Source organism: Carassius gibelio, chromosome A1 (genome assembly GCF_023724105.1).
Source record: "Carassius gibelio isolate Cgi1373 ecotype wild population from Czech Republic chromosome A1, carGib1.2-hapl.c, whole genome shotgun sequence".
Taxonomy (NCBI): Eukaryota; Metazoa; Chordata; class Actinopteri; order Cypriniformes; family Cyprinidae; genus Carassius; species Carassius gibelio.
In genome coordinates, this window is record NC_068371.1 from 9900024 (window position 1) to 9913995 (window position 13972).

General features: G+C 34.6%; 1 protein-coding gene and 1 non-coding gene across 4 annotated transcripts; both read left to right on the plus strand.

The window, feature by feature from the left end:
* The first annotated feature begins 140 nt into the window (after positions 1-140).
* Positions 141-12394, plus strand: LOC127987982 (monocyte to macrophage differentiation factor 2-like). Of its 3 annotated transcripts, XM_052590565.1 has the most exons (11): positions 141-261; positions 511-649; positions 1032-1120; positions 1503-2165; positions 4336-4417; positions 6278-6438; positions 6683-6757; positions 7250-7351; positions 7991-8060; positions 8146-8335; positions 8489-12394. In XM_052590565.1, exons 4-11 carry the CDS (start codon positions 2152-2154, stop codon positions 8494-8496), a joined length of 702 nt encoding a protein of 233 aa, XP_052446525.1. In that variant the 5' UTR covers positions 141-261; positions 511-649; positions 1032-1120; positions 1503-2151; the 3' UTR covers positions 8497-12394. The 3 variants fall into 3 exon arrangements, 2 of the variants coding, with proteins under 2 accessions (XP_052446525.1, XP_052446452.1); XM_052590492.1 differs by having other exon boundaries at positions 8146-12394; XR_008161506.1 differs by lacking the exons at positions 1032-1120; positions 1503-2165; positions 4336-4417; ... (4 more) ...; positions 8146-8335; positions 8489-12394 and adding an exon at positions 1167-1207.
* Positions 724-808, plus strand: LOC128021290 (small nucleolar RNA SNORD60). Its single transcript, XR_008185510.1, has one exon. It is a non-coding gene; the product is annotated as a small nucleolar RNA SNORD60 (small nucleolar RNA).
* Positions 12395-13972: the final 1578 nt, after the last annotated feature.

A 13972-nucleotide genomic window follows, 5' to 3' on the forward strand; every position in this document is an offset into this window, starting at 1 on the left:
TAGTAATTACTTATAGTAGCCTCCTAGGATATTTATTATGTTGGCCTCAATTTCTGTATATTATGCAAAGACTCAAGCCAACCACCAGAGGGCAACCACGAGCTTTGAACGCGTATTTTATACGCTGGTGGATGTCACAAAGAAGACCTCTTATAAATACCGTGGCTCAACGTTTCTTCTTTCTCTTTAGTCAGCGAACCTCTGTGAGATGATGTATAACATCATGTCCTTCTCAGAAAGTCGCTTTGTGATTGCTTGCATGTAAGAACTGTTTTTTTTTTTTCTTTTCAGTGTAGTTCTATATAACTTTAACGCTCGCTTGAAAGTACGAATATGATTTTGATTTGAGACTAGCACTGTAAATATTTAACGTTAATAAGTTACTGGACGTCTAAGAAGTCTTTATTCCGTGTGACTTACTTAAAACTCCTAAATATCCCGTCATGTTTTCGTTGGGGGGCTTGAGTTGGTTTTAAGCATGTTAACATGTCTTTTATATTTTGTTTGTAGAGATTCCAGTCCACCTCATGATGGCAGTGTTGAGACACGTGGCTTCGGATGATTCGCGCCATTGGCGTTGTACGTGGACATCTTAGTTTAATGCGTCGGCTATAAATCGCATTGAACTCGATTACGAGTTAAATTGGAGGTAAGTGAACTGCGCTTGGACGGTAGACTCTGCTTCATCATTAAGTTGTGTGTGCGCTTTTGAAAATGACATTGAGCCGCTGATGACTCCTAACACTTTTCTGACACCTCGTATGAACGCTGTTTCTAGCAGCTGATTATAAAATCTAGTCTGAGGCTCTTTTGTTTAATGCAACCGGGTTTTGCTTATTTAAGGATTTCCATACTTCTGAAAAGCTTTTGTGCCAGTTTTCTCTCCTCTCCCAGTATCAGGAAGCTCTTGGAAATTTAGTCTGTTCAGAGCATTGTTGCATCTTGCAGACTTCTTGTTTGTATCAAAAAAACGTACTTTAATTATAATGTGGCTATGTAATTTGGGAATTAAAACTTTTTTTTTTTTTCAGTTTAAAGCCCATTTAGATGAGCACATGACTACAACAGAAATGGAAACTCTTTTGTCAAAGCCTGGTGAACTGACTTGTGGCATTTTAAGGTATGATTCTTGTTACTAATGTTTCTCTTTTTGTCAACTTTTACAGATGGCAAGTTCCCAACTGCAAAAGGGTCATAAGAGGCAAGACCCTTCTCATTTTCTACCCCATTTTAATTAATGGTTTACTTCAATCTGATAATCCCATAAAATGTGTGACGTCTTGGAAGTTTCATGAATAACACTTCTAGTAGTAGAGGTTTGTACTGCAGTGATGAGAAACCGTTTGCTAAGCTGATCCATGCTTAATGGTCTGATTGTAAACTCTCTCCCTGAGCTGTACTAAACTCTATACTAAAGTGTCTTTGAACTGGTTAAGACCGCACAGCCAATGCAAAGTATGCATTTATATGGTGCACCTTTTACATCTTTGTCTTATTTGCAGATGTAAGAAGACCAAGAAGTCCTTCTGGTGGTGTACTTTTTTTGGAATATGATCTCTTGCTTTTGCATGGATGTCAACTAATATGCAAAAGTAACTTTGGAAGTTTAAATGGTGCAGAGTTTGAGATTTCTATTTGGATGTTTGTAATGTCTATCAATAAAAGTGTGAATAAACCTTAACTTGTGATGTGTAGCTGAATATTCTTTTGAGACACTAGCGTGGTGCCTCACTTCGTTGTAGTCTTAACTTCAACTGATCAGTTGACGTGCACATCAAGAAGTGCTTATATATACCAATACGAGTCTTAAGATCTTAATTTAATAGAAAATGGCATGCGTCCAACATGTAGAGATTGGGCCGTTGAGCTAATAGACAATGCTTTGCAATACCCTCCATCCTACACGGATGATCCACTCGTTTCTGCAGGAAGACCGGGTTTCCGAAACGGTTACATGCTCCCAACTTCCGGTCTATTGCTGATGCTCGCTTCGTTGTATAGTTCAGTTCATCCCCCGAATGATTTTTCGGAGCGAGTTTTCATAGATTCGAGTGTGTCTGAAAGACGAGCTCTTCGTATTAGCTCCGAATCAAATGTACGACGTTTTCACCTAAACTCGCGCAACTGTTGGATTTAACGTTACGCGTTTAAATGAAACTTGTAAGGTAAGTAAACATGCCGCTGTCGGTGACATGAAATCTCTATGTAACGTTATTCAATTAGCGATAGTTCTGCATGTAGCGATAAAGCTTATTGTCAGGTGTCGTGTTTTTGTCTAGAGCTGTCTTTTGTAACGCGACACCCACGCGCCACAGAAAAGCTAAACGTACCGTGCACGGAAAAATCTATCGTTAAACTTGTAACGTAGTTAGGTGTCGATTATTGAAAGTCACGTTATGTTTATATGATGGTAATTTCCTATAAACGAGTGTTGTTGACCATTAAAAACGCGATGTTCCCTGAAGCAGTTCGCGTGCTGAATGACTGATGTTTGAGGGAGTGGTAGAAAATCATGGTTTTGATGCTAATTATATAGCGAACAGCTGAGATTATTGATGAAATTTCAAAAACCGTTCAGCGGAAGCACATAAGACCAATAACCCAGAGATTCAGTACCATGTACGAGCAGTTAACATCTGGATCAGTTTGGTTCATTATTCCTGGCTTCGTGAGGATTTGCTTGATGGCAAGGGCTAACGGAGATACATTTTTAGTGATGCTCTGGCTCTTACGGTTTCAAATTAAAATGGTTTAGGGTCAGTTTAAGGATTTATATATATGTATGTAAGATTCAATTAATACGAACAATGACTGTCCAGGTAAATACTACAAGAAGGAATAAGAAAAAAAACATCAAAAGTCAAGGTAGTTGAAACTGTGTGTGTGTGTGTGTGTGTGTGTGTATACATCTGTGTTTAAAACAAAATATTATGCCAACATCACTAACGTTTATTAACGGGATTGTTTTTTGAATATTTCAGTGAATGTTGAATCAGTGACCAGTAACGTTATATGTATATAAGATCGAATTTAGGTGATGTTATTTGGGTTACTAACAATAGAAATGAGGACAGACGTGTGTTGAACTAAATGTGACCATTAAGAATCATAACCAGCCAGTCAAATCAATTTTGTTTGACCAAATTGCAGATTTGAGCCTGTTAAACATCGTAATGCTGTTGTTGGCCACACAACTGCTGTTGTTCTTTTTTATTTTTCTGGCAAATAGCCTCTCCATAAATCTCTTTAGTGTTAAACTCCTCTAATCAGGAACATGAGTGACTGACATTTAGAAACATGTAATATTAATCATAGTCAAAAGTGAAGTTATTTTTACTACATTACTACTACTACTACTGAATGGGCACATTATGTCCATCTCTACATTACATTTCTAAGAACATTGTTTATTCTTCTGGAGTTTCTTGGCAGAAAGACTATGACGTAAACTATTAGTTTTTAATTCAAAGTGCTATTTTTTTGGTACAAAAGAAGAAAAGAGAGCCTCGTTCCTTTTCCGTCACAGTCTCATGTTTCCATGACAACCGTGACATCAGCACTTTGCAGGGATGTGTGTAAGGATGAAAGACTCTTCTGCTGAGGTTGTCCATGGTTACCAGCCACTGCCAGCCAACTGCAAAAGTTATTATCAGTCACATGATCATTTGACCTACATGGTGACTAACTAATTATCAGTTACAATAAAACCATACATATTATTAATATGTGTATATTATGTGATATGTGCTCCTGTGGCGCAAGTTGCAGAGCATTGTGTTAGCAGTGCAAGGTTGTGGGTTTGATTCCCAGGGAACACATGTTAGGTAAAAACTGTTAGCACTGTATGTCGCTTTGGATAAAAGCATCTGCAAAATACATACATTTAATATGCAATAATGCATATATTTAATAAGAAACACACAAAATCAATTTTTTTCAAATCAAATTTCTATAATTTTATTGGAAAAAGGAGATTTTCATGTTCCTGCATCAGTTGCACCTGGATACAGTAGTCAACATTTGAAGTGGATCACAACTCTCCTAAAATCAAAATGATTAACTTTTTGGCTCCACTTCAAATGTTGACTACTGTATCCTGTAGGAGTGTAATGTATGGTGACATGAGTAATGTTGAGTTACAGAATTGTTTATTTATTAAAAACGACTTTATAGAAGAGACCAGTTTAAAATAACTGACTTTTTAAACAATATTCAAACACTTCAGGAGTGTTACAACACTATATACATTTAAGTATGCTGGTACAGTAATGCATTGTTTAGCTTCACTTCATCCTGTATTTTCTAACAGTTTATTTATTTATTTATTTATTTTAGATTTATGAACAATCGTGCACCATCAAATAAGAGATATCAGCCAACAGAATATGAGCACGCTGCTAACTGTGCAACACATGCGGTGAGTTGACTGTTTTCACTATTAAAGGAATAGTTGACTCACCTTCAGGCCATTCAAGATGTAGGTGAATTGTTTTAATGACTAGCTCATCAACTGATCCTCTGCAGTGAATGGGTGCCGTCAGAATGAAAGTCCAGACAGCTGCTAAAAAAAATCACAATAATCCACAAGATATCCACACAACCTCAGTCAATCAATTAATGTCTTGTGAAATGAAAAGCTGTGTGTTTGTAATAAACAAATACATCAAGTTGTTTCTTACAACAAACCATTTCTTCTGGCTAAAAAGTTGTTTGAATCAGGAAAGAAATATGCTCAGATCAAACAGTTCTGAACAAATATGTCGGTGGATTTTGATGTGAGATGACCCCAGGGAAAAACTCACAGAAGGAAATGTGTTTATTAGACTGGTATTTTGGTCAAAAGCGATGATTGAAGTTGAAACGTTTTAAAGATTTATTTGTTTATTATAAGCACACATAATTTCTCTTCAAAAGCCATTATTACCTGAAGAATGTGATTTATTGTGATGCTTTTGTCAGCTGTTTGGACTCTGATGGCACCCATTCACTGTAGAGGATCCATTGGTAAGCAAGTGGTATAATGCTAAATTTCTACAAATCTGAAGAAACATTTTGGCTGGCCTGAGGAGGAGTACATTTTTAAGCAAATTTTCATTTTGGATAAACTATTCCTTTAATCATAAGTATGTAGGCTATATATAATAAATAAATGCCATACCTTTGATTTGAAATGATTTCCTGTAGAGATGCACCGATCAACTGGCCAGGGGCCGGAGTTAGCCGAATTTCCTCATGATTGGCCGTTTTAACGTCACACTCATGTTCCCATACGCATATAAACAAGTCATTTCGCAACATGATTTGAATTGCATTCATTGTAAACGGTGAATGATAATGTATCTATGTCGTACCAGATGAGGCTCACACAGAGTGAAAAATGAGCGCAACAGCACAACTGAAGCTGAACTGAGCAGAACTGTTGTGTGTTTCTGACAGTCACTTGCCTTGCCTTGTTTCTGAAAAATCAGCCTTGAACAAATGAATGACTAAATGACTCACTCATTAAAACCATAATTTGCCGCCACCTACTGGTAGTTTGGTCATAATTTAAAAGTAATTTTATAATTTTATGTTTTCGCAACATTTATATTTATGTTTAAAAAAAATGTTAAACATTAATCTTATGCAATTATTTATGCATATGAAATGCATTTGTGATGTAAATGCATGTATGGCACCTCAGCTTCATCAAACAGTCTGTGTAAACACATCTAATGCCACTTCAGATGCAGCTTCTGTGTTTCCTGCAGTGAAAGCAGATACTGATTCTGAGATACTGATTTAATTTAAATGGTAACAACTCTACAGTTTCTTATTATATTAACTGAATTAATTGAAACAATGTAAAAATTCGATGTGAAAAATGACACATCAAATTCCACAAGGTTAGTGGAAAAAAAACATTTATAAGCATACTGAGAAATTACATCTACCTCTTTCTAGTCACAGAGCACTTTATTATTTAAGTGAGAGAACATCTGTAACTTAGTACAGATTGGGGGAATTGTAATGTTTAATAATTACAAATTTCTAATAATTTCTTTTTTTATGCAAATAATTTTTGGATTGATTGTATTTGCTGTCAATTATAGTTCTTAAAGAGAAAATCGGAATCGGCAAAAAACTGTATCGGTAGGTCACACTTACAAAAAAATCGGAAATCAGAATTGGCCAAGAAAATTGCAATCGGTGCATCTCTAATTTCTTGTAGTTTACAGTTCATGACATTCATGAACATGTTGTATTTAAATGTTTTGTGACTGTATTTTATGCTCAGCTCTGGATCATTCCCAGCATTGTGGGTGGGATTTTGCTGTACCTCTTATCTGATGACCACTGGGAGGAGATTTCAGCATGGCTGTATGGAGCAGGACTATCAAGCCTTTTCATCATATCCACAGTTTTCCACACTGTCTCCTGGAAAAAGTCTCATCTCCGGTAAGGCTTTCATATGAGTGAAAACAGCTTTTTGATCAGTACATTTTCAGTTTAAATGAATTTTCTAGACACTTTAAGAATTTTCTAGTGGTTTGTTTTTTGTTTCTTGTCATGTATTTGAGTTTGTGGAAGCAATTGTGTTCACATCATTTTCACGCCTAACTGATAATCCAGCTTTTTACACATTGTTATCTACGCATGTACTTAAGAAGTGAAATCTAATAAGTGCTGCTTTACTTTTTAGATCAGTTGAGCACTGTTTCCACAAGTGCGACAGGATGGTGATCTATTTCTTTATTGCAGCATCCTACACACCATGGTGAGCTCATGTAGAGAGTGAATGTTGTTCATGCAGCAATTTGAGAAATTGATTTTTAGTCTGCGTTCGGGATTAATGGATTTGTGTTGGGCTGTCATAAATTGACACAGTTTCAGGTGGGGAGATGGATAACAGTGTAAAGATCAATGGTTCATATGTGCCAATATTCTTGTTTGTTTCCTTTAAGATGTGTGAATGGGAAGTTTTTTATTTAAAATTTCATGTAAAACCAGTATTTTGAGAAATGTAAATTCTGAATTATATTAAACTGATACAATTCAAAACAAATCCCAAATTTAGCTCAATAAATATCACTTTGGGTTTAAGTTGCATAGCTTTGAGTTATGAATTCCAATTACACTTTTAAATTGATTTATTTGGCAGACTTCTTTATTTAAATTGACAGTACCCTGGAAGTCAAACTGTGAGACTTTCTCAGATAGTTTGATGTTGAAAGTCCCATTAGTTAAAGATCTAATGAATTTATGGCAGGCTGACACTGAGAGATCTGGGTCCATGGGCTGCCCACATGCGCTGGGTGGTCTGGGTAATGGCCTCTGGAGGAACTGCCTACGTCTTCTTCTTTCATGAAAGGTGAGCTTGTTTTTGGATAACGGTTAAGAGTGTTCATTTCTAAATTTTAGATTTACAAAATTTTAGATTTTTGTTTTGTAAGAAATAACAGTTTGTTTAATTTGTTGATTACATCACCCTGCATCATATTTGCTGAATGAAATCAAATACTTATTAATTAAAGGATTATTTCATACAAAAATGAAAAAAAAAAAAGCTTAATGTACTCATCCTCAATCCATCCAAGATGTAAATGAGTGTGTTTCTTCATCAGAACAGGTTTGAAGGAATTGAATTACATCCACTGCAGTGAATGGGTGCCGTCAGAATGAGAGTTCAAATAGCTGAGAAAAATAAACCACTACACAACTCTAGTCTGTCAAATGAAGTAAAAGGGTGCAGATATATTTTTTTTTAATGTTAAACCATCACTTCTGGCCTAAAATAAGTCCATAAATTCCATAATGGGTGATAATGCTAAATTTCTCCAAATATGTTCTGATGTTGTGATGTTTTGGGTGAACTATCCCTTTAAACATACATATAATTTGAAAAATTTAGAGTTATTTATTTTTTTTTATTTTTTTTACGTATAATTTCAGATACATACGAAACTCTGTGCTACAGGTGAATATGTTTCTTGCATCCTCTGTGTTACAGGTTTAAAGTTGTAGAGCTGATCTGTTACATAGCAATGGGTGTTTTCCCCGCTCTTGTCATCCTCTCTATGGTAAGAAAATGAACGCTTATGAATTATAAAATGTCACAACAGACTAATTAGAAATGAATTAAATGTGTGTCTGTTTTCTTTTTAGGCAGACAGGTCCGGTCTGTGTGAGCTGTTGGTTGGTGGTGGGTGTTATGTGTTGGGCATGGCGTTCTTTAAAAGTGATGGAATAGTGCCCTTTGCCCATGCTATATGGCACCTCTTTGTTGCAATGGGAGCAGGCATCCATTATTATGCCATCTGGAAGTACCTGTACACACCTGTCAATCAACCAACCAGTACGGCCCGGTGACACACATATGCATACACCTAACCACAAAATCATTTGAATATATATTTGCCAGTGAAGTGCTAAAGTTCTACTTATTTTTTCTGTTGTGTTTTTGCTAGCGGATGGTTTGACTGATGTAATTCTTGTCACTTATTAATAGGTCTTTAACTAGCACATACAACAGAGATTACATCTAGCCTTTGTGAGACTACAGGCTGCAGGGGTCATTTTGGACCTGAGACCGTGTGCAATCCTGTGACTGATAAAGGATCCAGAACAAGAACGTTTCTAGAAAAACTATGGACGTATTACACGAAGGTTTACAATTTTTTTAAAGGTTCTGCAAAGGTAAAATCACTGCCAGATATTTTTAAAAACACTCAACCTGAGTTGTGTTTCCCAAAAGCATCACTAGCTATCTATGTTCACAAGTTGCATTGAATTTAATTGGAAACAACGGAACTTGCATCCATAATTGCTTTTGGGAAACACACCCTCGGTTAGTAATTTACTTGACTACAGTTTAAAGGTATTTCTGCAATGTTTTTAAACCGATTTGAGATTTATTCTGCTAATTCTGCCACTGCCAGTGTGGAGATGTTCTTATTTATGTCAGAAATATGAGAACATTTCATATTACTGTACACAGTATCAATTCTCCATGCTTCTAGTCTAGTGCTAGTATGTTGCATTTTGGGGGGTGTAATGTCTTTGGAAAATGCCACAAGTGCTTGAAGACAATGTCCAGGAAAAGATTTGCCTGGACAGGTCATCTGATTTCATGGTTTAATGGAATATATTATGATTGTGCACTGTTTTTTTTTTTTTTTTAATTGTCTGGTAACTTTAAAGTGTGCTTCATGGTTATGTCTATTAATTGGTTTTAATCAAGTCAAAATATTGTTTAATAATAATACTAAATGACTGAATCAACTTGTCTACGTTATAGGTGTACACCAACAAAATACTTTTGAAGGTTAGGTCATACAGAAATAGCTCACTTTTTACAGTTTTAACAGTATATTGAGAGTTGCACGGGGCCAATTTTTTGGCTTTTGCCCATTTTTACTGCATTCCATTTCAGTGACAATCTAAAAGTGTTTTTATCTTAGATGTTATTTATTAATTTCAAATTACAGCTGCTGTTGATGTTGTATTAATGGTCATTTTATATGAGCGCTTAATAGGGTAGAAAACATAAACACTTAGAGAATGAAAGTGTCATTTAAAGTTTTCACAAACAGGAGTAAATACTACATTTTGTCAGATTCACCTCAAATTAGTTTGAGAGTCACTAAAGACTTCCATACCTGCATTTTTTTCTTCTTTAAAATGAAATGATTAGGCTACTCTTTCTTTTTTTTATGTAGGCATGTTTCCATAAAAAGGGAAATTGCTACTTTTTGTCTCACAATTTTGACTTCTTCTCTTGTAATAGAAATAAAAATAAAATACTCAGAATTGTGAGATATATACTTAGAATTGCCACTTTTTGTCTTGCAATTCCAAGTATATATCTCACAGGTCTGAGTTTGGAGCAACATGAGAATGTGGATGATGGCGGTATTTTCACTTTTGTTAAAACTATAATACACAGTTAGCACACTTACCATCTTCCCTTTAGTGTTTACTGGTCAAGGTTTGTAAATTAGTTTAGTCATCTGTTTATTTGACTGATCAGCCAAAGCATTTGCTCTCAGGGTTGCCATCTCAGTGGTTGGTACCATCACTATTTCTTAAGCATTCCATTGTTGGTGCACTGCACTCCCTTAGGCCATACATATTTTAATAACTGTTTAACACTGAAAATAAACTTGAACATTATAGATAGTATTTTTAATCAGGGCTAATAAGTGATCAGGGGCATGTAGGTTGTTACAGCTACAGATTGTCAAGTCAAGTTTAACGCAGAAACAACAAGTCTGCCATTTTTACCTCTCAGACTACTAAACTGAAGTCTAAACTAAACAGGTATTTCAATTTGTATGGCCTTTACAATCATATAAAACTCTTAATAATTACCAGTTGTAACATAATTTTTGAACAGAACCTGTATTTATTGTTTTACATCTTAAAATAATAGTATTTAATGTATTGTGAATGTAAGTGTTTGGTCTGTAGTTGTAATCTATGTGTAGACAAGCTACAAATTCATTATAGTGTTGATATTTATGTTTCCTGTGCTAAGATTAAGCATTTCGCATGCATCTCTTTTCGATAGAGATGCTATATTTGATGATGAGTGAATTTCAACAGAAATGTGTATGCTATTGAAACACCTCGCCTTAGTAAGTGAGCATCTGTTTACGCTTTTAGTGTTGCAACACTCTGTCAGGTACGTTTTTGCTCCATTAAGGATTTAGATGATAGTAAGGGCTGTTTGTGACTTAAAGCTGCGGTAGGGAACTTTTGACGCTCTAGCGGTTAATAAACAGAACTGCTTGCGTCTTGCGGAAGAATATCGTAGCCGGAACTACTTCTCTCTGTTTATGTCTATGAAGAATCACAAAGGTACTGGGTTACTCCACCGCGATATCCCAGGAGTAATCTAAAATAGTCCAAATATAAACACTTATTATAGGTGTACCCTAGTGATTCAGGACAAGCTAAAAACACAGTTTGGAAAATGGATTCATGGTGTACTCGCTTATTATATACATTTTTCTACATTTTTAACACAAACAAAGTTACGGCCCGCGGCTCTGATTGGTTGATTTCTTACCGGGAGCGGTCTGTAACTGCAAATGGCAATAGGACCACTGGGAGGAGCCAGAGGAGCTTGATTTTTTTCACAGATTATCTGTCTCATATTCTACTGTCAGGACATAATGATAGGTTTAATAAATATGTAAAAAATATTTTTTTTACAAAAGTTCCCTACAGCACCTTTAAGTGAATAAGGTTTCAGTTTGAACTTGAAATTGCTTGTGCTCTCTATCTTGTCTAGGTATAATATCTAAATCTATACATTTTTGAACCCAATGAGTTTATGTATGTTTCTAAATTATTTAAGACTTCTGTTATTCTGTTGTATTAATTGTTCAGATTTTACCATTGTTGACTTTTTTTTTTTTTTTTTTTTTTATATGTTTAAGTATCTTTGTTTGGTGTATTATGCTTTATGACAAAGTGTTTGCTTGGAGGTTTATGAAGTTTACATCCAGTATACAGCTTTCACTGCCAGTCAGCCTGAGATGAATACATTTAGATTTCCTTTGACCTATAGTTTAGTAAAAAAAAATAATAATAATATGGAAACTCATATGATGCATGCTGAATGTATAAAAGTCCTTCTGCATACTTTTGAGTCACTATAGAATATGCTGGATGACTGGTGGTTTTAACATGTTAAAATGTTTAAAAGCATATGGTTTACTTCTGACTCAAAGCCAAAATAAAATGCACTGCAACCAAATTATTGCACAATTTAATGCTGGTCTTTCCTGAAAAATCTTACTTAAATGATGTATAATGTAGAATTTGGCAAAGTCTGTTCATGATACTTGATGTACCAAACTTTCATACATCAGGCTGCCTACCTGTCCTTGAGTTTTGAAAAATAATAATTCAGTAAAATGACTGAATCTTCTATTGAAACCGAATCCACTTGAAACCTGGCCCTGATCTCACTGTAAATATCATTTGTGCCTTTTCTAGTTTGGGTATGTTTCAGAACAGTTCAAGGCTTTGTGTTGTTAGCCATTCAGCTGATTTACTCTGCATTAAAAAGTGAAACTTTCACATGAAGGTATTTGTGATTGTGATTTTGTGGCAATGTTTGTATATTGCCCCAGTTTTTGTATTTGTATTAAGGCCATGTTATTTCATACCAATGCTTTTTATCAAGGAAAAGTCCTTCTCTCTGAATCATTATTTCAGTCCTGCATTCTGTGTATTTTGTATGTCTGTGGGTTGATCAATAAATGCTAAGAATGAGAAAAAAAGCCTTTCATACCATTGTAATTTTATACAAGCTTTTGATCCGATTATTTATTACAACGTTTAAGCCTACTTGTAATACTTTTTACTATAAGTCACAGTTAATGTTGTGTACAGTCATGTTAGCAAGACAATTTTCACATTTTAGCCAAATTCTATACTGTAAGTCCATGTTTGCTGTCTGAAACAGACAACATTTCTTAACAATTCAATTCAAGTTTATTTGACTAGTGCTTTTCATGATACAAATCAGTGCAAAGCAGCTTTACAGAAAATTAAGTTTATATTTCTTAGTAGTTTGTCAGTGGTGACTGTCAAATTGATGTACTTATAAGCAGAGGTGGAAAGTAATGAATTACATTTACTCGCGTTACTGTAATTGAGTAGCTTTTTTGTGTACTTCTACTTTTTAAAGTAATTTTTAAAATCTGTAATTTTACTTTTACTTAAGTATATTTAGTTTGAAGTATTGTACTTCGCTACATTTTAAAACACATTAATTACTGAGTAAAAAAAAATAATAATAATCTGTGCTTACCTATAGACACCAAACTAGCAGTTTATAAAATCTCGACATCAACCTTTCGCAAGCATGTTGAGGTAAGCTAAATAATTGCAACGTTGCATTGGTGGTTAAAATGAAGCTTTGACATTTTAGCAAGAGGTTTTTCACAAATTAGCCAAAAAGACTGTATATCATTGTTGTTTTAACAATGTGCGCGCGAATTTACAGTGCGTTCTTTCACTGTGATTCAGTCTGTTAAAATGCATTTAAACTGATCATAAAATTGAAGATATAGGGGCAGAAAATTTACATATATAATTTTCATATAGTAAATCAAAATCACACAAAGAATGCCGTCTTTTCCTCCAAAAATCATCATGATTATATATATATATATATATATATATATATATATATATATATATATATATATATATATATATGTATATATATATATATACATATTTTACAACAGGTCAGTAAACAAGTTAATTAAGAGACTTGCGTTTTAGATACCATATTGCCTGTTTTTGCTCTATTTTTACAACAAAAAATAATTCCAAACATAGCCACCAAAGCACAGTTTTGCATCTCTGAGCAACATAACTGTTTAGTTCCTGAACTAATCAACCGTTTAAATGATTCGGTTCAATCGCAATGACTCACTTATTAACAGTGACTTGCTGACACATACTGGCCATTTTAAGTTCACAATTAAAGTATCTTTTGATTTTTTTTTAAAAATAATTTATTTCTTATCATTTCAAATGAGTATTCAACATTTTATGTCTTGTATATCAAAACATTATTCATGCATTTGTAACTGCAGGTTAAATGCATTCTTGTCCTGCACTAAACAGTGTGTAAATACATCTAAATGCCACTTCCGATGAAGCTTCTGCATTTCGTCTGCATTGAAAAGATGAGTTTGTTGATACTGATTTGCCTGGTAACAGCCCAAATGTCTTATTATTCTAAATAACTGATTTCTTTAATTAAAAACAACTAGTTTGAGATTAATAGGCCTGTGCCAGGGGTGTCAAACTCAGTTCCTTGAGGGCCATATAGCCCTGCAGAGTTTAGTTCTAACCCTGCTCCAGCACACATATCATGTAGTTTTCAAATAAGCCTAAATGATTAAATTAGCTGGATCAGGTTTGTTTAATTAGGGTTATATCTAAACTGTGCAGGACTGTGGCC